Below are 27,587 nucleotides of genomic sequence, written 5' to 3'. Positions count from 1 at the left end.
TCCATTACATGTAAAGCAACTTTATTTTTCCTTTATCAGCATTTTATTTTTGAACAACACTCACTATTTAAACTGTAATCTCAAACTATAATGGATCATCTATGTAAAACCTGAACCAGATTAATGTTGTCATCATCAACCATCCTGCATCCACTGGGCAACACAGTAAGATGACTCAAGTTTATGCAGGCCAGTATGAAATCCAGTTATCTGCACATTGTGAAATCCATTTACACTAAGAAACATCAGTGGGGGACACCTACAGTAAAACATACACAGTGGCAGCCTTTGGAGAGAAGACAGTTACAAAACAATATTGCTTTCAAATAACCTCATCTTTCCATTATGATTAAGACTACTTCAAAAAAGGGGGAAAAAATCCCCAAATGGAGCAGATTATGAGGAGCAGCACATTCAAACTGAGCACAGGCAACACAAAAGAACAAAAACAGACATTAATAAAGTATCTGTGTATAATTATACAGACCAAATAAACAAATTATGAGAATTTATTGACAGGCACTGATGAAGATCCAAGTGCAACAGAGCAAAAATACACTATATTTGCTCCAAATGCTTCCTCACATATTTCCCATTAGAGACTACGCATTGGGGTAGCAAATCATTTATCATTCCAGGTTAGTCTCTATGATGAAGGGTCTGACCAGTAATCCTATGATCATAGTTAAAGTCTCAGATGCCTAATGGCTGTGGATTCAGTTTCAGCAGGATGGTATGCACTGCGAAGGGAACACATCATTATCCAAAGTCCTTAACCTTGTAACCTAAACCAAGCTTTACATCTTGGTCTTTACATTACAAAATCTAGAGCTGTCCGCAGTCTGTGATGACAATCTTCTTTGCGGGCACGCCTCCCTTTGTGCCCAGCTCTCCCATCTGTTGCACCACATCCATGCCTTCCTGTACCCAGCCGAAAGCCACGTGTTTGAAGTCCAGGTGTTCGGCTTTCTTCAGGGTGATGAAGAACTGCGAGTTGTTGGTGTCACGCCCTCGATTGGCCATGGTCAGTATGCCCGGGCCTGTGTGCCGAATATCGAAGTTCTCGTCCTCAAACTTGCTGCCATAGATGGACTTGCCTCCTGTGCCATCACTGTTGGTGATGTCACCACCCTAAAAGGACCAAAGGGGGACTTGTAAGAAGTGTTACATGCATACACTGTTTCCCCATGAGAGATACAGTAACCATTTGGTCATTTGATGGAGTCTGAAAAATAATATTGTATTTAATTTGTTCAAATATTAGATTTTAACCATTTATAATCAATGGATCACATGACTACTTGTATGTGAGAGGGATTGCTTGAAATGAACCCCCAGATTTATCACCTGCCTCTGCAGGTCTACAGAGGTACAGAAATGTCTTTCAGCTCATTGTTTTGGTTTTCCGGCCTTCAACTTTATACTTTTGTTTCACTCTCACTGCTCTACAAGATAACAGCACAAGATAACTTCATGGCAGACTGCAAAGTTTTTCTGAAAATAATTTAACTGCAAACTTAACTGTAATGAAAATAGGCATAATGGTGGTAGAAAGTGCAGCGCAAAAGTTTCCTTTCTTCATCCTTGTTTTTAAATACTCTCAGCACATTTTTTATTTATCTATAATTTTTTTAAATTTTTGATCTGAACAAAGTTAAAGGAAGGGTTCACAATTTTGTGGATCCCCTCATTATGCACTTACAGTATGGGTAATGGGGGCAAAAAAACATCCTTCTGTGCAAAAAAATACGTAAAAGTTTATCTGAAGCTAATATGAAGCTTCAGCATCCAAATGAGTCAAACGTTACTTTCAACATTACAGTCTTTTTAGTGCCAAAGTCCCTCTTTTTGTTACTATTCTTCCACCGCAGCTCAACAGGGAAACACAAAGAGGGAGTTTGATGATAAAAAGACTATAAATGTGGCAGATATCCACTTGATATGACTAACTCAGACTGAGGAACCCTCATATAAGCTTCACATCAACTTTTAAATGCATTTTTGCACAAAATGACGGTGTGGACACACTGTGGATTTTGGCCTCCATCACTTACACTGAAAGCACATTTGAAGGGGATCTTTTAATAGCCAGTATGAACAGGAGGAATGATTACAGTGAGGGATTTTATTCATGAGCTATGATTAGGACTGAACAGATTCAACAGTCAAATTTTTTTTTGTTAAGTGTTGCTAAGCATTGTAGTTATAAACACATAAACATAAGTGAGCAAGCATCACTCAGTGAGAGTTCTGTCATCACTGAGCAACACCATTGTTAACAAGAAATGTAGCTTTTTAATTATTAGTGTGAGTGAAGTCTCGACAGTCTCCTCACCTGACACATGAAGTCCGGTATGACCTTGTGGAAGATGGAGTCCCGCAGCCCGAAGCCTTTCTCACCGGTGCAGAGAACCCTGAAGTTCTCCACTGTCTTGGGAACAATATGAGAGAAAAGCTCTACAGTCATTGTGCCCAGTGGTTGGCCGTCTGCTGCCACTGTGAGGAAAACCTTTGGGTTAGAGTCTCTTGAGTGCTCTTGAACTCTAGACATCTGTGGTGAGGAGATACATGAGGCATCATCACTACTTTGGCCTATGCGGCTCTGACACTCGCAGAAGGTCTTCTTGAAGGATTCGGCTATCTCAGGGGTTTTGAACTTGGCTGCCAGCTGCTCCACTGCAGCATCACCATCTGGGAAACGGAGGAAGACAAGAGACCATCAGCAAGAGGACGGCTAAAAAGCATCAACACACATTAGCACAAAGACATGTATTTTTGGCATTAATAGCTAATAGGCTGGGCAATCAATTGAAAAGTAACATACATTATGACTCTAACAGATCTAATTTTAGTCATACCAATATGTTTGATAAATTCATTCCTTCATACAGACTGTCAACCTGCAGTTCAAAGCAATTTGTTTAAAAAAAATGCAGGTTATTTGTAATTATAACCATTTGAATCACAATTTAGACTTGAATTGAGGCTTGCATGTCTTCATGACAACAACTGGCACTCTGAATATGGTTGTCACAGCTGTGTAGTCACAAAAAGATGCTTCTACAACAATAGCAATCTAATCAACATTAGACTGAAATTAAGAGCGGACAAATACAGTGCAGAAACTGCGGCTTCTTAACACTGTGTGACAACATACCTGAGTAGTCGGTGGCAGTCCAGCGAAGTGCGTTAGGTGAGGCATTCATGGGTTTGAGTTCCATCACCTGTGAGATTGTGTGGTTGGCACAAACTCTCAGCACCCGTTCTCTTCTCATCAGAATTCGGTAGAAATGTTTGGTTGGGTGGAAGAGGATCTTGAGATCACCGATGCCACGTTCCTTCCACTGGCCGAGGTCCCGGTCCCATCGGTATAGCTTGGCGCGCTCCTTAAACAGGATTTCCTCATCCTCGTCACCAGACTTTGTCTCCACCTGAGAGAATTAAAGTACTCAAGATGAGGAGTGATCCTTCACCTCATTCACTAAACTGATCTGTGGTGCTTTTTTCCCTAATTGTACTGTGTCGGTCGAATTAAGCTGCACTGAACCAAGCCATGATGACATGCGTTTCCAGCCTCACAGCACTGAGGTGCTGCTGCTGCTTCACATAAAAGCTTTCCATTGATGAACCAGTGGTTTTTATTGTGAAGAAGTTATAGGTATGAAATAAGTTTATCACTGAAATAGCAGAGCTTCTTTAATGGTGCTATTTTTCAATCTACAAAAGAAGATATGGAGATAACATATGCAAATAAGACTTCATAAAATCCAGATAATATAAATTTTAAAAAGATGTGACCACAGAGTGTATAAAAATAATGGACATAGCCACCGAGACGTCACCCATTGGTTTGTGGACTTCCGTTTTGAAGCCTTGAGTTTGGCGTTTTGACTGTTGCCATCTTGTTTTTTTGGAGCCAAAAGTGATGAAAAGTGACCATAGTTGAACGAGAGTGTGGAGCTGGGGAGGAGCTCCCCAGGGTCCAACTACAGCACCTCACGCACCGCTGTGGTAGCGACTTGTCAGTCACAAGGTAGCCATTCCCTAAAGCATACCCTGCTTTATCGTCTATTTCACTCTAAATTAGGCTGTAATTAATAAAATGAACATCATGTTGTATTGAAGAATACTTGAAACTAGTGATTGAGACCATAAACAGATTAGGAAAATGTTTACTGAGGTAATAAATCAAGTGAGAAGTAGGGTCATTTTCTCATAGACTTCAATACAAATGGAAGTCACCCCCTGCTGGCCATCAGAGAGAATGCAGGTTTAAGTCACTTAAACATCGGCTTCACTTTTCAGACCCACAGCTACCTGATTGGATGTGACAGCAGAGGCCAAGAAGCCACATGCTTATACAATGGAACATCGCTCAACTTACTCAACTTAAGGAGAATAACAAACAAATAGATATTTGGCACCATTTGGTAAGCGGATCAGTTTTAAATCTTTCAGGTGGGATTTTTTTTTTTTTTGACTTGAGGATGACGTGTAGTTGGTCGAAAGGGGGTTCTGATTAAGTATGTTGGTACTCCTTGTATCGTAGTTTAATTGTTTTTTGTATCCAGCAGCTGTCCCACTGACGCCTGCAGACAGATAGCTTGAGAGACTTACTGCATTTTCAGCACACCTTCAACACGTCATCAAGATTAAAAAATCACACAAGTTTTTGGCTTGGCGATTGGAGTCTTAAAAAGGACATTCGCCATTTTCCTGTCAGCTTGAAGCATGATCACGCATGTAGAATGACAAAATCAAAACAGCACCTTCCATAAACTTGTTGAGAATACTACTTAAAAAAGCCCAGTGCATCACAGACAATTAGATCTGTATGACAACTGTGTGTGACTGTGGTACCTCTGGTAGTGACACTATTGGCTCAAAGTGAATGTCCACATTTTTAGGAGCTTCCTCTTCATCACTCATCTCCTCATAGCCATTGATTTTTGTTGCTGAAGACACTGAAGGCTTAAATATTGTCATTCCTGCGTTTGCCCAAGAAAAGTTGGAGTCTACAAAAGAGGAAAAACAACAAACATATATTTTAAAAGTAATTTTGTTATATTTGAGAGACACTTAGTTTTCAAAAAGAACAACGAACAGCACTGAAGCCAACTATTTGTTCCTAAGGCAAATCCCTCTGGGTTATTGGCCAAGACAGCAAGAGAGAAGCCTCCAAGTGAGTTGAAATCACAGTTAGAGGAATCTGTGGTGGGAGGAAGAAAGTTAATCATTAAATACTGAATGGAATGCAGTTTTTCATACCTCTCATTTTATGCAGGATTCCAGCATACAGAAGGTTGGATACACCGACATGAAAACTGTACAATGTAATCTGAGGCAATAAACACAATGTGAAGCTTTTTGTTAGCTTGTCCACCGACTGGATTCATGGAAACACCTTGATCCTTGGTAAATGGAACTGACTCTCAATCATACTGATCACTGTATAATCATATTTCATTAATCACGGACACTGAAGCATCACTATGGTTCAGATTAAAACCGTGTAGCCAATTTGAAGCAAACGTGCGAGTCTGGTTGTGGCACATTCAAGACTGGTAGAGGAAAACTGATACAGCAGTTGAGATTATAGGAACTGAATTTAGCAATGTTGTAAAAATTGAACCCGGGAGACATTAAGTAGAATATACAAGGATGCTGTAAAACTAGTAAAGTGAATTTCACACCTTCTTCAACTAAAATAGACTATGAAAAGTGGTCAGAGTAGGTTTAAGTTACCAACAGACACTTGCTCCAAATTCAACTGTGGGAAAGGCTGAATTAGTTGCATCACCATGTTGTGCAGGATAATGTGGTTCAACAGCTACGTACACTTTCCAGTTTTTTACAGTATGATCATCAAATTTATCTGTGCTTGAAATTTTAATATTAATTTCCCATGTCTTTCCTGGTCACAGTGTAGAATTCAGACACACCTACTCTAATAAGCAGGTGAACAGATCAAGACCCCACTTTTTCACCTCGGCACATTTATCAGCAAGTATTCCCCTGATGGAGGTAGACTTTTGATTATAAAGCTGACAAGAACTTTTGACCAAACGGGCTGCATCTCAACTTTAACGTACCAGTACTGACCCACAAACGTCAGGTAGACTGTCAGTGGTCATACTTCTGTAGTAAAGAACAGGAAGTGGACTATACCTTGACTTGCTGTTGTAGCAGTAGTAGCTGTGGCAGTCCCAGCGTTAGACTCTGGCTCTGGGCTCTTCTTAGTTGACAGGTCAGTGGGAGACATGCTGCTAGGAGCTTCACTCTGAGTGTCTGTTGGGTGGTCTGAGGTTTGGTTCTCTATTGTAGACGAGCCGTCTGCAGCCTCAGCGCTGCTAGATGACGCGTCTGATGTCTCTTCAGCAGCACTGCTAGAGACCTTTTCAGCTTTGTTTAACTGGGCTTCCTGAAACAATTCATGAATTAAATCCATATCATAATTTGACCACAAGTAGAGCTGCAACGATTAATCGATTAATAGAAAATTAATCGCCAAATATTTTGTTAATTGATTAATTGTTTTGAGCCTTTAAGAAAAAAATACTAAAATTATCTGGTTCCAGCTTCTTAAATGTGAATATTTGCTGGTTTCTTTAGTCTTCTATGATCCTAAACAGAATATGTTTAACAACTAATCAATCAATTGAGAAACTATTCAACAGATTAATTGATGATGAAAATAATCATTAGTTGCAGCCCTAACCACAAGGAATACTGAGTGACAGGGATTCATCCTCATTCAAAAACACTCAAAAATGTGTTTTTCTTGTTACTTGTTGAATGTTGGACCGTCACTGTAAAGAATGATGTATGTGCAGAGCTTGATATTAGAAGACTGTGATACTGATGCTCGTTTGATGCTACATTAAACTAACTAAAATGGAAGGAGTCTCTGTCTGTATGTCTGTATGTATGTATGTCTGTCCTTTATGTCGACAACCATTCATTTGATCAACTTCACACTTGGCGGGTGTGTTGCTGTGGACCCAAGGAAGTGCAATATTGAGTGTGAAGTTGTTTGGATGAGCGGTTCTTGAGAAAGCTGCAAACAGCAACATCAGAGACTAAGTGATCAACCCGTTCCGAACAGGCACGTCTTGAACAGGTACTGCACTAGTCCTGTACATGGTTAAACTAAATAAAGCACACCAAATATTTTCACCACTTTAGCCAAAAGAGGTTTTTTTCCTGTTTTGTTTTCACTCCTGACCAGTCCGTTATATTCTGATTTTGGGACTTCTCAATATATGGTTGCAGCTAAGATGATCTGCTTGGTATTACTCAATATATGACATCTATGGAGTAAAAACAGTTGTAATTTGTGTTCTTTTTTTAAATCAAGACTTGGCATATGAAATGCTGTTTATTATATTTGCATAGTGTCAGCTTGCTAGATAACTGTCTGGTTAGTGCAAAAATCATATCTGTTGCAAATAACTGATTTGCACATGTTACAAATGTTAGTAGGGTTGCAGGATGGCTCATTATATATATATATATATTTTTTTTATGGGTACAAATTCACTACCTAATTCAAATCCTAATGGGAACCTGCATGAGTGATTTCCAAGTGTTGTGTCTCTTTACTAAACTGCTCTTTTTGTACCTTGCGGACTTCTGTCTCAAAGTCCTCAGATTTGTTGTGATCCGAGTCATTGTCTGTGGTGCTCAGGCCACAGAAGAAGTGGTGTGGAAGCTGTTGGCTTTTGGCCTTCTTCTCCTCCTCTGGCGTCAGCTTCTTCTCCCAGACCACCTGGCGGCAGTCTGACTCTTAATGGAGTACACACAAGTTTAAGACTAGAGAATGACTGGAGGTGAGGCGAGTATGACTTTTCATAAAGTCTACATACTTTTGGCCATGTAGTGTATACTGTAAATGTGGAGATAATTCAGTGAAATTAATCCAAGCAAAATGGTGACTGACAAATAATAAAAGCCAGGTTGAGGTGACAACATGACATACTTACCATCACCACATGCTGTTGCCTTTCTCTCCGAAGGATCAGGGTAAAGCTTTCCATTCAAGGCCTTTACTGCTGACTCGTAGTCCTCATCTGATTCAAATAAAAATAAAAATTCAACACGTCACTTAAATTACATTTTTACCTCTACAAGGAAGATGTTTTGGTTCCACAGTCCCCACTGCAGCCTGACTGAAAACAGATCTTTGACAATACCAGTGAGCATGAATGTAAGACAATGTTTGTTTTGTCTACATTTCTCCATGACGGCCAGCTTTACAGGCATCAACACATTTTGTTGCCATGGTTGTCACAAACTCCAAATGCAAAGTGGACAAGGGACCTTTTCTCGTTTTTAAATATTGATTACCTTTATAACTGCATTTGAATAGTGTTTTATTCATTTATTTACATGATGTCTGTTTTTAATGAAACCTCACTCACAAGCACACCATTAAAGGCTCTACTGTTTCTTATACTTTGGTCTCACCATCAGGTTGATCATCGCTGGTGTAGCCTGGTTCATTCCAGTAGCAGATGAAGGTGATAGGCAGAAGGAGTTTCCTGGCCAAAGCAGCCTGTTCAGCAGTGGGTTCCCTGACATTCATAACTTCCACCTCAGAGTCATCATCTGACCTTTCACTTACTTGTCCTACAACAGACACATTAAAGTAGCACAACACAGTTAGGCTGGCAATAAACTGTTTAGAAAAGGCAGAAATTAAGCTGTTTTTTTCCCTTTATAACCACAGGTATTAGTTCCACACACACACAAAAACATCATGCACAGCAAAAACAAATGGCATGCATTCGATTTACCACTGTGTAAATTGTATTAGAGAAGATTTATGTATGCATGTCTTGATGTTTTTAATTTTAGTTGACAGACTACACCACTTACTGTTGGAAATATGACCCTGTGACATTGAATAGCATAAATAGCTTTAACTCAAATTAGCCTTTGCTGAGGTCAGGGTCAACTAAAAAGATGAGCAGTTTGATGAGTGGAGCAATGAGATGCAGATGGAACAAGACAATGGAGTAAAAATCAAATGAACAAAAGCAGTCATGATACCCATTAAAAAACAGAAAATCAAACAAATATTCTAAATATATTACAAAATATATGTTTACCTTTCTCTGGGATTTTGAATGCAGGTGCTACAGATGAAGGCCTGGCAGGATGTTCAGAGTCTTTGGCCTTCAAACCAGATTCACAGTCGTCAGAGTGAGATTTTGGACTGCCAAAAATCTTCTGAAGGCTATCAGAGCCAAACATGAATTTAGCGGGCGACACCACTGCAGGTCCACTGTCTTGAGGTGTGGCAACCCTGGATATCACCGGGGTCATAAGTTCCCCTCTTTCTTGTGCAACCTTAGCCTCTTCAAAGACCTGTTTAAATGTGATTGCAGTGTCCTGCAGTTTGAATCTCACAGCCAACTGTTCAATATTACCTTCGCCGACTTCAGCAAAGTCCAAGGCACTCCAGACCCAGGCTTTCTCAGCACCCTTCATAGGTTCAAGCTTCATGGCCGTTGAGATCCAATGGTTGGCACAGATCTTGAGTACCTGGTATCTCCTCATTATCAACCTCACTCGTTTGGTGTCATAATTAAGCAAGATCTTGAGGTCTCCAATACCCCTCTCCTTCCATTGACTCAGCTCCTTGTCATAGCGATACAGTTTGGCCTTCTGACTGAAGACTACCTGTTCATTTTCCTCCCCTGTGGAAATTTCCACCAGATCAGGCAAGGGGACCACAGGTTCTGTGTAGTAGTGGCCATCTCTTTCCTCATTCTGGGTTAAATCCTGCTCGTCATCAGTGCCCTCTGAAGCTCTGCTCTGGTTAAGCTTAGCAGGAGATTTGGAGGGGCTAATGCCAGGCTGGAAGCTGAAGATGAATCCACCAGTGGATTCCCCAAAGTGGAAAGGGTTCTTTCTCAGGGGGCTGCTGGCAAGGGAAGAGGCATATACTGATGAGTCAGCAGTATCATCTAAAGCCTCTTCTCCAGGGTCATAGTTGTCCCACTCTAGGGTAGTGCCAGTGGTTTCACCATGAGGCTTGATTACAGGGCTTGAAACATGGCTGGTTGTTGTAATGTCTCCCTGGCTGTCGTCATCTTTGATCTTCGGTTTTTCATCTGTCAAAAATAATCTTAGGTCTTTCAAACCAGACTTCATTTCCTCCGCTTTTTGAATGAGATATGCTGTTCTACCTGTGTCAACAAGGTTGCGCAGGGTTTGTGGGGGGATGTCTAAGAGAAGTCTCTGACACTCTTCAAACTTTTCCTTAAATTCCTTAGCAAGCTCCGGGCTTTTAAATTTGGCAGCCAACTGCTCTGGTTTAGCATCCCCATCAGAGAAATCATTGGCCATCCAAATCCATGTCTTGTCTGAGCCTGCCAGTGGCTTAAGATACATGGTGGTGGTGATCCAGTGATTGGCACAAATCTTCAGAACTTGCTCTCTTCTCATCAGCATCCGTGGCCGGCCATTAGTGGCATTTTTTAGAAATTTAAGGATTCCTACGCCACGCTTTTTCCACCGACTGGTGTTAAAGTCAAATCTAAACAGTTTGACACGCTGAGAATAAAGAACCTGTTCATCCTCCTCCTCCCCCTTCACCAGGTCCACCTTGTCAGGCATCTTGACCACTGGTTCAAACTGGATATCATCATTTTCTTCTGTTTTATACATGCCATCCTTCTCCAACTCATTTGGGGCATCTGTCTTTGTGGGTGTTGCCTGGAGGGATGAGAGCACCTGCTCACCAGCCCCAGAGAGAACTTTGAAATTGGGGTCTTTCTGGCCAAACTGGAAGTCTCCTCCAGAGGAACCTGCCAAGTCTGCAAGCCTGAATGTATTGGTTTTCCCAGCAATTAATGGATTTTTAACTTGCTCTGTTTGGCCTACTGAAGGTGGAGACACATCTTTCTTCTTGTGTTTGTCAGCTATGCTTTTAAGAGATTTAGAAGCTGACCCTGATGGGCATGTCTTATTATCAATTGAGGGAGTTTCTTTTGCAGTGTCCAGAATGTCAAACTTGAAGCCACCAGATGGAATGGGCAAAGAAAAGCCTAATGAACTTCTGGTACTATATCTAAACTGAGGAGCCTCAAACTTGAAAGAAGTAGTCGAGCTGTTATTTTTGTTTTGATCAAGCTGAAAAGTGCTGCATGTTGCAAAAGGCATCGTAAATTGAGTTCCAGCAGGCTGGCTTGATGAACTCTTTGTTCCAATGCTTTTAGCATTGGGATTTGGTGCCTGACAGGCCACGCACTTATTGGCAGAGGCGTCATTTCTCACCAGACATACGTCACAGTCCCATTTTCCATCCTTCTTGGCAAACATGGCCTCTAAAGACAGGGTGTCATGAGGGGTGTGGCAAGACACACATTCAGCAGCTGATGCATCATTTCTGAGCAGGCAGGAATTGCAGTTCCACTTCTCATCCTTCTTTGCAAAATAAGCTCCAAATCCTGAAAAAACTGACACTGTTGACAGAGTGGATGCAACTGGAGCACCCTCTTTTAATTTAGCAGCAGGGTTGGGAGTACAACAGGCAACACATTTGTCAGCTGAAGCTTCATTTCTTACTGCACATACATCACAGTCCCACTGCCCTGGCTTCTTGCTAAACTGGGCACCAAACCCAGAGTCAACAACCTCTGAGGGCTTAACTGCAGGTGTAGTTGCAGCTGGTACCACTTGTGCTGTAGCAGTTGTTTTAGGTGAAGTTTTCAGAGCTTTACAAGAGACACAACTGTCTGCAGAGGCCTCATTTGTTACAGAACATGTGCCACAGTCCCACTGCCCTGGCTTCTTGCAAAACTGAATCCCAAAGCCAGAACCAAATCCACTGGTTACTGTGTCAGCAGGTTTTGAGGTGCTTGTGCCAACTGTAAATGAAGAGGGTATGGAAGCTCGAACAGCACCGAATCCAGTTAATGGAGAGCCAGAACTGCTGGGTTTTGATGTGTCAGTCCCAAATTTGAAAGTAAAGGGACTGCCTTTGGTTTCACTTGCAGATTGGATGTCTGGCTTTGATGAAGAATTGGGATTGCCACTTTGACAAGCAACACACTGCATATCCTTGTACTTATTTCTTACACAGCACACAGTGCAGTCCCATTCCACTTCTTTAAGTTCAAACTTTGATGCCGATGTTGCCAGTGGATCAGAGGTTTTTAAGCTTTTCTCTTTCTTCTCCTGTTGATCATGCTTTTTTGATGATCTCAGCACAATTTTCTGGGCTTCCTGAAACTTGGCCTTGAAAAGTGATGCCTCCTCTACGGTTTTGAAGTGGATGGCTAGCTGCTCAGGTTTAGGTTCTTCATCTGCGTAATCAATGGCATTCCAGACCCAGGATTTGTCAGAGCCAGCATTTAGTTTCAATAGCATATCAGCATTGATGTAATGGTTGGCACAGATATTAAGGACTTGTTCCCTTCTCATTAAGAGGCGAGCCTTCCCTTTAGTGCTGTGTTTTAGGATTTTAACATTGCCAGTGCCCCGCTCCTTCCACTCTTTTGTTTCTGTGTCAAATCGATACAGCTTTGCCCTATTGCAAAACATCTCCTCCTCTTCTTGCTCACCTGTTTTCACATCTACTTTGTCCAGAAGGGGTACAATGGGTTCAAAGTGAGGACCATCTTCATCCTCCTCAACATGCGTGCTGTCGTTGTTATTATCCACTTCCCTTTCCTCTTCTGCTGCAGACTTGGCCATCCCAAACACTGGCTTTGTAACATCCCCAAATTTAAGTGGCTGCTCCATGTCTCCAAACAGACTTCCGGTATTTGTGCTTTGTGCTGCATCAGCAAAGGAGAGGCCATTCGAATATTTATTGCCAAAGGTGAAGATGTAAGTTTGGCTAGAGGGCTGCTCTTGAGCTGTGGGCTTCTCTGGAACAGTATCTGTCTCCTTATAAACAGTATGAGGAGAGCCTGCATTCCCTGAAGAGTTATGTCTCAGCTCATGAACCTCATTCTGCAAAACAAGGAACTTAATGAGAAGTGAACAGAACATTTAACCCACACTAAATGTAACACACAATGGTCATTAAGAAGCCTTTGAGAATGAGACATAACAACCTGACATAAGTGCAGCAAGGTTGCATGAACATGAAGTAACTCAAAAGCGCATAATAAATTTGGAAGAGGTAGGTCTTTAATCGATGTTTGAAGACATGTATGGACTCTGCTGACCCAATCGAGTTTGGTAACTTGTTCAACCACCAAGGGACCACACAGGAGAAGAATTTGGACTGAGATTTCCTGCCTCCCAGTGATGGCAGGACTTGTTGTTGTTCATTTACAGATCACAGTGAACGAGAAGGTGCATAAACCTGAATGAGGAAGTCCAAGTAGAGGGGGTGTCGTGCACATTTACTATTAGTGAGGAGAATGTGCTAAGGGGTGGTAGAATGGAAGTGACTGGAGAAGTCAGGTTGCAGAGATTGCACAGAATGGAAACCATTGACAAGTGAAGTTTAGGATGTTCAGAGAGGGACACAGTAACCTAAATGTAGAAATGGTCAAGAAATAAAAATGTGCTTAATCCCTAATTCTGACCTTGAGAGCTTCAACTTGCTGACAGAGCATCTGGAGGAGACTTTTCTGTTCCTCAACCCAATGAGGTGGTGTCTGCAGAGAAATCTATACAACAGGGAAAATAAATTATGTCAGTAATGTACAACTTTAATGAAGATGTCTGAGACACATACAATTAATAACTTTTAGTAACCATATAGAAATCTCAAATGGTCTTCTAAATGATAAAGAATAACCTGAACCTACCAGGTTTCTTTTGGAAGGAGAGACAATGCTTTTGTTAGGGGAGGCAGTGGAAACTTTGATGTGGGAGATGGTGGAACTGGTTTCTGTGGGATGAGCAGCGCTGAAGTGGGCTGGTCCTCTTCGACCCTTGTTCTCCTTCTTCCTCTCTTTATCCATGGCCTCCCCACTCTCCCCCAGCTGTTGGTTCACATCATTCAGGAGGTCCACAACTTCCTGCATGGACACAGGCAACTGGCACACAAAATGTAGACAATGGTTTTATTTTTGTAGAATTGTTACATTTAGTAGTAGGAATATAAGAATACTAGGATAAACCATGTAAACATTATTTCATCAAATGTGCTTTTTGTTTGTTTGTTTTGAAAGCTCAGCTTACTTAGAACTACAAAAAAATTGGACTTACCTTTTCAATGTCATCTGCTTTGGCTTTGTAGATCTTGGACAGGTAGGTCCTGAACTTCCTGCTGGCCTCCTTTGACAGCCGCTGGTAGATCTGCCAAGGAAACATAGCACATCATAGGAAACAAATGCAAAGGCAAGCACAGGTGTCAGAAAGACTAACATTACCTTCCACACTTGAGATGCATGATACAGGTGAATTTTGAGGTATCTGCATGACTTTGACATTGTTTAATCAATGTCCTCTGTAGCAATAATCTCTTTTTTTATTTAAGGAGTTCATACAGATAGCAGCTCTGAGGACGTCTACACAAAGGCAGCAAACATTTGAGGATCCAGTGAATAAAAAACAACAAAAAAACACCATAATGTCAGGAGAAGTGATTGTGTGCATGTTGTGGCAGTGACAATAAATACCTTTACACTATTGGCAAATCATCAAAATCTAATAAACCGGATTGGTATGACAAACCAAAACCTGAATCACAATATTCAAAATTTAAACAATCTTCAGTCTGAATAAGCTACAATCAAAAAATACTTTGGTGAACCAACTGTATGTGTAGTATCAGGATTGCTGCTGAGCTCCCAGGATCTATAACAAAAGCTTGTCTATTGGCCATAACCTTCCAAAATGTTTGTCATCTATTCTAATTGAAATATACATTAATTATTACTGGCAATGCACAATTGCAATGAATGTAAGTTGACTGAGTAAACCTCAAATTAGTTCTTTATCTGTAAAGAAAGTCTGTCTTTGGTGCACATCTATCAAAGGCATAATTATAAATAGACAGCCATTGTCAAAGTCAGATGGTGAAAGAGGAACCAATCCTGGTTGTGTAGAAGCAAATTACTTACCTGAGCCAGATGCCAGATGGACGATATGTTATTGACGGTTTCCAAGGTAGTGATGGCCTCCTCTGTCTTGCCTTCAATGTCAAGGAGAGTTGCAAATGCGATTTTGGCTTCCTCTTCATATCCCTTCACAGATGAGATCTGAAAAGGGACACAAACATGCACACACAGAAACACACAATTTGTAAGTCATATTACAACAAAATATAACAACAGGTGACTATGTATTTACTGTAATGACCCCAGTAGGAATTAAACCCTTTACCCTAAGCTCTACAATGCTTGATCAGCAAACCTATAGAACTATTTACTGCTTGAAAAATATGGAAAAATCTGTGTAGAAACTGTTTCTTAAACGCACAATATGTAATTTCTGCTTCCTTCATCTGGTTAAAAGATATAGTTAAAAATGACCAAGATCTAAAATGTTTATCAAAAAATGTGGCTTAAAACTGAATAAAAGTCAATTTATGAGAGTTTCTAGTGGGCAACCACAATGCCGAGGTATTATCTTTTGCGTGTATACTCTTTGGTAGAGGGGGTATGACGCCATTAGCGGGCGACCAAATTAAACGGACCGTCACCTGACTGATTTCTTCTCTGGGTTTGAAAATTGTCGGAAACAAAATATATAACATAGGTATAGTTAATTTTAGACATTTTAATGCAGAATAGTCACATATTATTATATTATAGCTTTAAGTTCTAAAATAAAATTAAACATCATACTCATAAATAATTTACAAACTAATGAAAGCAATACACAACAAGATACAGTGATAGGGGCGATGACTAAAAACAGAAGGATAAAACAAATGAATGACTGCTTACATCCTGAATTTCATACAGGAAAAATAAATTATTACAACAATACTAACCTGAATATCTTTAGAAGGAAAGTGTATGAAGAGCGGGTAAAGGGGTTCGGGTATACTGCGTTTGTTTTTGATGCTGTCCAACAGTGAAAGGACGACTTTCCAGTAGTGAACACTGCGGCTGATGTACTTCTTCGTGTCATACGAGTGCACTCCATCAACCTGTTGTTAAACATGCAAAAAAACACTTTTTGAAGCAACTTATTTGTATCAGAAATTTCCTGCAACTTCATCTGCATGTCAAGCAACCCCACAAATGAGGTCCTGACCCTAAGGTTGTTTTTCTAGCTGGCTACTCGCTCAGCTTGGGGAGAACAGTGTGAGTGTGTGTGTGTGTGTGTGTGTGTGTGTGTGTGTTTATACCATCTGGCTGAGACACTGAGCCCAGTGGATAACCAGAGCTGGTTGGAGCCCATGTTTCTCTCCAGCCCTCAGAGTGTTCAGTCCATGTTTCACAGTCACTTGCAATTTTGCTTTGTCAGGACTACAAGGAGACACACAACAAACACACTGAACATTAGATACACTTTGTTATGATATTACAGTCAGGCTTGTTTTGGTCTGTTCATATCACTGAAGTGAGGATAAACAGTGAAGCGGGCAGACTGGCAAGCACCTAGAATTGGAAATTTGTGCTCACAGCTGCTCACCTGAACTGTCTGTAAATTATTAAACAGGTTCAATGTGAGTTTAATACTGTTGTCAATAAGTTTAAAAACTGAGAAAGAGTTCATTCTTGCTTTCTATTTTCTGTGATGGGATTTAAAACTGTTTACAGTTACTGATTTATTGACATGTTTGGGGAAAATGCTCGGACAAGAGTGAGTATATCCTTCAATAACTTTGATTGGGACTATTTGAAACATAACCTGACAGCCTTACAGCTTATGTGTTTGCAAATTTATATTATGATGTAACCCTAATGTGGCTCAGGGTTCCTCATTGACTGTCGTTGACTGACACTCACGAAGCTCGTTTGTGAATGAGGCTGCAGACGGCGTCCCACCACTCCCTCTGTCGGTCAGTGGTCAAGAGGCGAAGGAGAGGAAGGGGGAGGCAGCGAGGTTCAGAGAGCTGCTGTTGCTGGTGCTGGTTGATCTTCGCCATCTCCTGGAGCTGACAATGGCTACAGAACACCACACCATACAAAAACACCTGGATGGAGTAAACAAGACGAGAGATCATTACATTTTCAAAGAAAATGTACAAAAACGAATGAGCTGCAAGAATGCCTTGTGCAAGTGAAAGTGAACGATTACTGAAGGTACTACTCTGTGAAGTCAATCATGCATCCAATATTTGCCTGTCAAAAAGCAGGGGCATGTTTAAGCATTGCATTTATCTATTAATTTTAGATAATTATGCATGAACAATTGTACTTAAAGTCTCTACACACTTCACAGAAAACTAAATACTTTCAAATGCGATAATAAATACTAGAGACAGAAAGAATGAATATCCCTTTCCAACCAATTTATCTTTACTATAAACTGTTTAGGGCTACAATTGACCCTTCATTTCATTATCAATGAATAATGATTATTTCCTCCATTAATTGATTCACCATTTTGTCTATGAAATGTAAAAAAAATGTGAAAAAATTACATTCACAATTCGACATTCGACAGTCAACAACCTAAAGAAAGAAAACAGTAAATCCTCACATCTAGGATACTTGAACCAGAGGTTATTTGGAATTTTTGCTTGAAAAAATGACTGAAAATGATTATCCAAATAGTTGCTGATCGAACAATTCATTAATTTTTGCAGTTCTAAAACTATTACACATACACAAGCACTAAATAATCCACATAGCCAAGCACTTCCTGCAGTCTAAATAGAGCTACAAGCAGCAGGTCAAGGGACCAGAGACAAAGCATCCTTTCACCCCAATAAAGACATTTTCAATTTTTTTTTAACTATACATATTTTCTTCTACAACAGCTGTTGATATATCTAAAGTGAAGATGTTGATATCTTAAACTTAGATGTATAATTCCATCCTGCATTTTTTTGTGTGTTTTCATACTATAAATCACCCCCTTTTGTTTATATATGATAATTTGTAACAATCCATGGATGTGCTTAACATCTGAGATGAAAAAATTATCTGTATACTTCTCTTCTCTCTTCATCTTCTTGTTATGTGGACACAACATAACAACCCACACAATGCCACCCACCTCCAAGTCCAGCAGGCAGATGGACTCTGGTGCATTAGTGTCCAGTTTGGAGGTTTCCTGGGTCAGCATCGGAAAGAGCTGCTGTAGCCAGTCCCGCAGGGCTGGTCTCTGGGCCAGAAGGGTCCACTGCAGCCCCAACCAGCTCAGATGTTGCAAGTCACCATCATGCAGCAGGATGGAGCCTACAGAGGAAGCACCAAAGTTATTAGGAGTGTTTATAATGTGCCTGTTAAAAAAAATAGGATTAATTAATTATTTCAGTCAGTTATTGTTATTTGATTTCTTTGATTTTGCTCACTCTTAGTTTATATGTTCAAAAAAGAAACTAAAGTTCACGTAAAAAATAACAAAAATATACACTTCAAAAAACAGTCTTTATTGTCCTCATGATTTTGTATTTATAAGATTAATAAATCAGTTATCACATCTGTGTGGTGCACAACAAACGCATGATCAGCTTTGTAATTCCATATTAGTGCATCTCTAGTTTTGTACCAGCGTCCCACTCGGCCAGCTGAGAGATCTGTGGAGTCAGTGCCTTAATGGAACGAATGTCAACAGTGGCGATAAAGGAAGATCCAGTCGAGGCCTGCGGTCCAAACAGGAGTTTAAACAGAGAGTCCTGACCGCTACGCTTCCCATACGCCTCCACCACCTACGTATGCAAACACAATTATGTCAGTTTCTGAACTTTAAAGTAATTAAACATCAGTTTATTAGTGCTGTCAATGTGTGGTAAATTGGATATGATGCACAAAATTACTGTTAGCAAGACAAAGTAGAAGTGCATCTGCCATGTTGATTACAGAGTGATAAGATGTTTTCAGCTGTAGCCGAAACTCTCAGTTCCACATATCATACTGAATTAATTAAATTGATTAATCACTACAATAAACCTTTTTTTTCATTCCAGGCTCAGAATGCTACAAACTTTCACTAAACTGATTAAGAATGCATGGACAGACCTCTCTGATGAAGGCAGACGCGTCGGTGCTCAGACTAAGCAACATGTGGCCGGCCTGACTCAGTCGGTCGCACGCCAGCAGCTCCAGATGCTTTGGCCCTGACTGGTCTCTTTTCGTCACTTTAATCTTCGGTCTGGGGACCTAGTGGAAGGAAAAACAAAATAAACTGTATCAACAAATCTGTCTACAGTCAAATGTTCCTGACCGTGGCTCCCTAATGTGTATAGAAACTTAGTAAATTAAACTATTACGAAAGTATATCCTGTAGGCAGCTGTTAAAAAATTTTAAGTGCAAAGTTCAGCTTTATCTGTACTCATGCAAGAATTGCTATTTACACAACACACAACATGAGCCATAAAATGTCTCCTCTATATACAACTCGATTTAACCTTTTAACTGTTAAAATAAATAAATCACAAATTATGAAATGGTCGTAGATTAATAAACAAATGAATTAGTTGTCAATGTCATGATAGGACTGGATATATACTGGTTATATTTGTGTTGGTGTGTCCATAGGCGCCTGGTTATGTATTAAAATGTGGGAGCAAATTCAGAAAGATACATAATTGGTGGGGGGGGGGGGGGGTCTGTGTCTCAATACTCACAAGGCGTCTTCAAAGTCTAACAATTGCAACACAGTAGAAACAGTTTGGATGAATGAAATGGCCTCACAACAACTAACTTCTTCTAGTGGGAGCCATATGCACCACTAGCTGATGTTGTTGTGATGTTATACAGGAATGAAAAATCATAACTTCAAAAGCAGATTATTTTAACTTACATTATCTCAAATCAATAACTATTTTAATGCACAACTCAGATTTTTGCTCCTCAAGACCTAAAAGGGCCATTTTAGTTTAGACCTTACTTCCCCTTAGAGTAAACTTTCAGCTCTCATTCAGCCTGTATGAGGAAATGAGAGAATAATCATAGTAATGAAAGCGCAGCGCAGAGCAACTGGATGAGGAAGCATTACACGGAGTGATGCGTCATCATGTTTCAAAATAATTCCATCCAAAGTCTGACTAAAAGTGAAACTTAAGCAGAGTAATCTGTAGAAGTTTCTTTCCTGTTTGACTGTTTGTTGATTCAGACACCTTGGTGCTGTGAGGAAAAGCTCCACTCTGTCTTTTGCCAGTTGCTGAAAATCGAAAAATGATCATTGAGATAGGCTGTGTAGGAGGACAACCACTTTTCTTTAATTCTGTTGACTAATCTTTGATTCTTAAGGAAAATAAGAGACAGACTCCCTGGATTCCTAAGTTTGTAAGAGCAGACCCTCGGCCTGCAGAACTGACCTTCGTAACCCTCCAAGTGGGGGTTCGATCAGTGATGCTCAACAGACTCAGAAAGACCTCCTCATAAACCATTTTGATAAGTTGAATTACGACATGAACTAAAAGCATGAAATGACCCTAAAGGCCACTTGGACCGGAGGAAAACAACTCCCACATTTGTATTTTAAATGTTTAACTTGTGATCCATTAACCTCATAGACAATCATATTTTAGTAGTTAAATTAGACAAGTAGTTTGGTTGAAAGAAGGAAGTTTCTAAAATATTAGAAATGTAAAGATAATATTTGAAGGATTTTAGTTTAAAGTTTCTTTTATTGTTAAACAATAGTCACGTTGAATGTTTTTATATTATGAAGTAAGTTATGTCAACTTATATTTAAATATGTTTCTGAAAGTAATCTAATCACATAAGTGTTGCCTAACTTTATTTCCTTTCATTATAGTATTAAACTTTATTTCAGTAGATGGTTTAAGGTGTGTAAATAGTTTGAGAAAGTTGAACTAATGAAGGTTGTTTGCTCAGACATCATGAAGTGTTAATATGAAGGTTAATGTTTGTTATTAGAAGAACTGACTTATCATGAATCATGTAAATTTCTGTTTTTGAATGGTTTTACAAATATGATACAAGCTAACAGGACCGTTATTAATCAGAAATATCATGAATGCTTGGACATTATGAAAATAATGTGTTTATAGCTTTAATGTGAAATTTTTATCTACTTTTATTTTGAAATAGATGATGCTGAAGACTTGAGCGTAGTCAGACTAAACTTTGTTCGACACTCAACTTAAGTTACAACAAGCCAACCAAAAGCCTGAATCTGCAACTTCAACCATTGAAGAAGAAAAAGAAGAAGAAGAAGAAGAAGGAGAACGCTTGAAACTGCTCTCTGAGAGCATGGCTTTGTGATCAAGGGTTGATGTCGAATAATGTTAAAATTAAAGAATTTATTTAGAGAAGTTAAATTAGCTTTTTCCTTAGCATTTTAGACTGAGTCATTGATTAAACTGAACAAGGGTTAGTGCTCCCTCCTGGCACTAACAAATCCTAACCAAAAAGGAGGTGGTGCCCTAACGACGAGGTAATTCATTAATAAAGTTTTAATACTCCTACAGCTGCTTAAATATAATCACCTGATTGCAGGGACTGTATGGTGATAAGTTTATTTTTAAAAAGACAAAGGGTGGGGTAGCAAAACCATAACTTTGCTCCCCCTAAATGAATAATGGGGATGGATTTGCTCCACTTGCTCCATTGCTGAGGCGTCTGCGGGTGTGTCAGTACCTGGTATGCAAACAGGTAGCAAAGCGCAGCCAGGTCAATGACGGTGCTCCAGGTCTGCTGCCGATCCTGAGCCAGCTTCAACAGTAATGCAGCAGCATGCAAATAGAGGTGACCTTGCATCTCCACGAACACTTCACAAAGGCCGTCTGTGTGGTGGCCTGCAACGCTGCTCAGCATCTTCATTGCTTGGTCAAAACTACACACACACACACACACACACAAACACACACACACACACTAAATTGTATAAAATGCAAAAACATGAGTGTTGTAGGACTGAAAAGATCAGTCAAATAGTTGAGCGACAGAAAATTGGCAGCTATTTTCATAATCGATTAATCATTTGAGTCATTTTTCATGCAAAGTGTGGTTCCAGCTTCTCCAATTGGAGTTTGTGCTGCTTATCTCTGTTTTTATATTATTGTAGGCTCTGGGAAACTATTACGCACATTTTTCGCTGTTTTCTGTCACTTTATAGACCAAATAACTAATCAATAAATCAAGAAAATAAACTGCAGATTAATCAGTAATGAAAACAATCATTAGTTGCAGCCCTAGAATGTTTTACATCTTCATCAGGCATTTGACTTGAGTACGGTGTCAGGAAGTGTGACAACGACGTAAATATATGAAGAAATTTGCTGTCCATAGAGGATGTGTGTCTACAAACATTCCATTGCCCCGAACACTTACCCTCTTAGGGCATTAATGCTGGACTGCACGCTGCGCCCAGACAGTGTGATTCTCAGCAGGTTGCAGTGAGCCAATAGCAGCTCTTTCTGGAGACGCCGACACATCTTCTCGTTGCTGATGATGCTGGACTGAGACAGATAAACCTGAAAGAAAGAACATCCATTTTTTAGTGTTATTTTAAATTTAAATACAGATTTTAACAAGCGAACACCATACTCGTTTTCAAAAATGTGCACCAGTCCAAACGTACAGTACAGCCCTTCTACATTAGAGTCAGTGCTGACCTGCAGTGTGCACACCACCGTGTTGTACCAGTCCAGACTGTGGCGAAGCATGCCGCTTCTCTCAACAGCCAGGCAATGCTTAATGGCCTCATCCAGCCGACCGTCCTGACGGAACATCTGTACCAGCTTCACGTTCACCTGTGCGTCAGCCGGCCGAGCCGCCAGCTCAGCCTGGAGGAGTTCAAAGTGTCGTTTCCGACACTGTTGATGTTGACGATCCAACAGACGCTCCTACATAGAAGGGAACAGGTAAACCAAAAAGAGTCAGTATGGCATCCTTTCTGCCTTTAATTGATATGCACCTCCTTCCTGGATTGTATCTACACATGATTGAGAAGAAAATCCCTGTTCATAAATAGTTAAAACATAAATTGAAGACAGAGAGGGGAATATAGTAGCTAGAAACTAAGCAGCAGTTAGTAAAATATGAATGTAAAGAGTCACACTAGATGACTACCAGAGGTCTTACTGGACATTCAGAAGAAAAGGAGCCTCACCTTCAGGTTAAAGACTGCAAGGTTTCCCGGCAGCAGCGTGGCAGCTTTCTCCACCCAGAACTCTGCTCTGCTGTCAAATTCCTCCTTATTGACCAGAAACTCAGCCATCCTCAGCGCCAGGTTGCCCTCAGCCGAGTTCGAGTCCACCGATTGCTACATACACATAAAAGTGCAGACACACTGACGTCGGTTTTTTACAGAAGCCTGCAGACATCCGATGTATCCAAAAGGCAAGACTCCACCGAAAAACAATCACCGAAATGTGAGAGAGGCGGGAAAGGACGACCGTTTAGGTTAGCTACTTAATTTATAGCTCGCTGAAGACACATATCAGAGGAGGAGGGAGCAGTCAAATGAAGTTATTGAATAAATATGATGAATTGTGCAAAAATCACAACATTATTAGCAATATTAATTATAAAACTAACTTGACTTCAATGAAATTTCATGATTAATTCATTTTCTCTTTGACTTTATTTGCCAAAGAAATCTAATAATGCGCACCATGTCCTCTATTAAATGTTTCCCCTCTCTACTATGTGATTATAGAGAATAAAAATGTGATGTTGGACTAGTCACACACACTTCTAACAGCATAATGGGGCCTTTTTGACAGCTTGTGTGCCCAGCTGGAGTGCAATTATGACTCGCTCATAATTCAACTGTATCTAATGTCCTAAATAGTCAAATTATTTATTAAAATGTGATACGGCAGCTTTTTGCACCATAATACATTCCAAGAATAAAACATAAAATGTAAATTTTGTTCGACAAAATCGGAGGCAGCAGATTTATCAACATATCAGTCAGATGACTGAAGGGATTTAATGAACTGAAGGAAAAGCTTTTCATACAGTATAAAGCAGATGTGGATAATAGATACTGTAAGAATCACTATTAGATAAATGCAGACTGCTTTACTTGCTTTTTATTCCTGTTTTAACCACATTAAACAGTAATGTTTGACGCTGATTTAAACAAAGACACTAGTTGGAATGGTTAAAGTTGTTTTAAATAGTATTTAATTTGTTCTTGTGGACAAAAATCACCAAAGTGACGTTGTACCAGAAACAGGTGTGATTCTGAGACATCTATTCTCATGACGTCTAAGACCCATTTTTATCAAAATACCAATAACTCACTTTGCATTGTCTCATTTAAATGAATGAGAAGAATGATGAAGAATGAGATGTTTATTATAAACAAACTGCTGTAATATTGCACTGAATAAAATAATGTCCAGGATGCAGTTAAGGAGGAGTATTGTCAACTATGTGGTTCGTAAACTGCACTCATCCAGATGAATTAGCCAATTTTGATTTGTGCCATATCGATGGCTGAGGAGCAAAACCTCCTATCTGAAAAATGCACTTTTTTGAGAAAACTAAAAAAAACTTGTTTTCTTGCAGAATGCTATTTGTTAAGGATACCCAATACATAATATGCTGTTTTTGGACTATATTATTATATTATGTGTTAACAATACCGACTAGATATTAATGCCTCGCAAAGTGCAGATAGGAGCTTTTGCACTAGGTGCAAATTGGAAGAGGTTCTACAAAACGATGCTCTAAATTAAGTTAATAATTAGAATTAAATTAAAAATACCTGAGAGCACAGGCAGGTAATGATAGTAGTCATATAGCCTACATAGGGGAGTCACAGGTGAACAGCTGCAGGGAAAAATGAACTGAGGAAGCTACACAGTTTTTCAACTGTATGTGGGTGACTGTGCGTTTTTTGGTCCTGTCGTGTTGTAGTTTTGTTTCATTTTTACAAGCTCATTTTTATATCATTCATTCAGTGCACCTGGCTCTGAAAGCGCCAAGAGAACAAAAAACAGAGTCACTGACTGTATATAAATGTAGAGATTAATCGAGTGAAGGAAAACCAAGAAAACAGGTATATGATACACTGTCTGGGCATTAGTTAGGGGTATCCCCATCCTGATTTGACCACTTTAAATAAAACGGACGGTGCAGTTATACAGCACCTATTCACCCACACACACTGGCCTGGTCATCAGGAGTAATTTTGGGTCACTCTCACATGAGGACAAGAGGAACCAGGGACACCAAACCTGAAAAGGCCCAGCCACGCACCACACACCATGCCCTGCACTCTTCCTGGAAGAATGCCTTTGTTTTGCACATTTTTTACCCCCCAAGTCATATTCGTCTTACCCTGTAACATCCTTCGGCCTTGTCGATGTCTCCCTCTCTCTCGTAGAGCTGTCCAAGGAAAGAGTGTGCTTTGGGACCCCTCTCCTGGACTTTGAGATACTCTGATACATGTCTAGAATCATAAAAACAGATTGTTATGCAACAGTACTGTTAATATAATTTCTCTACAGAGGCATTAACATTCAGTCAACCACAGGAACACTCATGTGCTTACTGTTCTGCTAATTCACACTCTGCTTCAAAGTGTGTGAATATATACATATACATATACATATATATATATATACACATATATATATATATATATATATATATATATATATATATATATATATATATATATATATATATATATATATAAGGGTTAGAGGTTTGACTCACCCAGTGTCTGAAGACTGAACTGGATCACCATCAGCAACGTCTTTCTTTAAATCTGAGGAGAGAGATCCACCAAAGTCTGGCTTCCTGCAAATAATAATCATTGTTATGTAATAATGTATAAACATATAGATAGGGATGAAATAATAGGAAATTAGCTGAAATGGCAACAAAATTCTGCTTCGTAAACGTCTGGTATACGTCAGAGAAATCATATAATGGAGGAATTGCTACGTGACCCGTCTACACAGGTCACAGAGCAAAGCAGCACGTTAACCAACATAAATATTAACAGTATAAAGTAACATAATGGAGACTTACTCCATTTCTGCAGATTGCTTTGGGACATTTCTGGCCCGTGGAAATCGATTGCGCACCATGAACCTACTGAGAACCTGATCGTCTGGTTTCTGCTGCTGCTCCGGGCTGTAACACAACACACACACACACACACACGCACACACACACACACACACAGACATACACACACACACACACACACACAGACATACACATCTTTGACTTTGACTACAGATAATGTCGCCACTGATTTCTGACTCAGGAGCAAATCTTACAGAGAAAAAGTCATTTTAAACAGTCAGAGATCCTCATCTCACCTCTGAGCTTCGGTCTGGTTGTCATGTTGCCCACACAGAGGGGTTTCAGAGGGATGGACCCCCTCCTCTGTCTCCTCACACTGATTCATTGCAAGCGCCAACCTGCACACAAACACATCCGACTACTATAAGTAAAACAGCAAACAGAAACCCTGTTCATGAGTTGACCGAATGCTGATGTTAATGTGTTGTAAACCGGATAAATAATGTATACTAATATAATTACTCTTTGTATATTGACATGGGAAGCAAATCAACCTAACTAACAAAGTGTGTCACAGTATTGAGATGGAAGCAACAGAACCTGGACAAATAAAACTATCTGAATGGAGAGATACTACTAGAGGTTAAAGGCCCAAACGCAATAAAAGCGATAATTGATGCTCATATGGCGCACTGCAAGCGTCAGATTTGAAATGCCAACACCACAGCACCAACACAGATTTGTCATTTTATTCTTTGTATAAACCGCTGCATTAGTTTGGATGTAATGAATGAATGAATGAATGAAAAGGAGAAATGCAGAGGAGGAAAAACGAAACTGAAACTAAGGAACAGTAACAGTAAATCACCTGTTTAGTGTTTGATGGTTATTTATTTGTGCTGCAAAACGTAACTGCCGTGAAATAATCAATAGAATAGAGGTTATAGAGGAAAAGAGGTTTTGTTCTCACTAGCTGTCTTCTCTCTCTCTCTCTCGTTCTCCGGTGCTCAGCTGGTTTGCGTCATCTCTCTCTCTTTTTGGGCTGCAGTGAAGAAAACTTTCCCAAAACACAATAATAACACTGACCCTTAATGACTTTGAGTACTGATGTGATCGGCTTATCTGCCCAGTCAGGAAACAAGTAATTTACGGGGCAATAATACATTATTTTGATAATGACTCACTTCAACAATTGAGGCTGTAAGGCTGTACAATGTCATAGAAGGTCTGATTGAGCTGCTTTATTGCAGTTTCACTGTATTAACAGTGAGCCTATTTTAGCCTAACGTAACATTAATTACTCAAAATCGGTGCTAACGACGCTTGAAAACACTACGATTTGCTTTAATTGGCAATTGTTTTGTAGTGTCACGGAGCAAAAGACTTAACAAAAGCTGTAGACCAGTAAACATGTCAACACATTGATTATTGATTAGTTAAAAGTGTCAGAATAAACGAGAGGAAAACATAACAATTTAATGACAAATATCGCAAATACTCACACTGGCTTGTGTAATGTGCGGCTTCATGTATGTGAGACAGAGTAACAGCTGCCTGCTTTTATAGGATGAAACACTGTGGTATCG

General features: G+C 39.8%; 1 protein-coding gene across 1 annotated transcript; it reads right to left on the bottom strand.

Moving 5' to 3' along the window:
* LOC122998242 (E3 SUMO-protein ligase RanBP2-like) lies at positions 1-27,587 on the bottom strand. The gene is made up of 28 exons (XM_044375018.1): positions 27,504-27,587; positions 26,298-26,399; positions 26,002-26,106; positions 25,684-25,767; positions 25,303-25,414; positions 23,120-23,272; positions 22,623-22,853; positions 22,339-22,481; positions 21,646-21,841; positions 19,056-19,196; positions 18,586-18,745; positions 18,091-18,272; positions 16,875-17,062; positions 16,271-16,391; positions 15,911-16,069; positions 15,036-15,173; positions 14,179-14,268; positions 13,776-14,006; positions 13,551-13,634; positions 9,111-12,966; positions 8,467-8,628; positions 7,983-8,069; positions 7,622-7,785; positions 6,169-6,421; positions 4,861-5,015; positions 3,158-3,431; positions 2,336-2,691; positions 1-1,131 (listed from the first exon to the last, which is right to left on the bottom strand). Exons 2-28 carry the CDS (start codon positions 26,384-26,386, stop codon positions 826-828), a joined length of 8,220 nt encoding a protein of 2,739 aa, XP_044230953.1. The 5' UTR covers positions 26,387-26,399; positions 27,504-27,587; the 3' UTR covers positions 1-825.

The sequence above is a fragment of the Thunnus albacares genome, chromosome 15, assembly GCF_914725855.1.
Source record: "Thunnus albacares chromosome 15, fThuAlb1.1, whole genome shotgun sequence".
Classification (NCBI taxonomy): Eukaryota; Metazoa; Chordata; class Actinopteri; order Scombriformes; family Scombridae; genus Thunnus; species Thunnus albacares.
Note: the sequence above shows the minus strand (reverse complement) of the source record. Positions and strands in the feature narration are given on the sequence as shown.

What these genes read in the sequence shown, in the direction of transcription:
- LOC122998242 (XM_044375018.1), bottom strand. Translation starts at nt 26,386, where the DNA reads ATGAATCAGTGTGAGGAGACAGAGGAGGGGGTCCATCCCTCTGAAACC. An exon ending in CTCATTCACAAACGAGCTTC is followed by an intron (nt 16,392 to 16,874) that starts GTGAGTGTCAGT and finishes GTCTCCTTGTAG; the next exon opens with TCCTGACAAAGCAAAATTGC. An exon ending in AAGCAGATGACATTGAAAAG is followed by an intron (nt 14,007 to 14,178) that starts GTAAGTCCAATT and finishes TTTGTGTGCCAG; the next exon opens with TTGCCTGTGTCCATGCAGGA.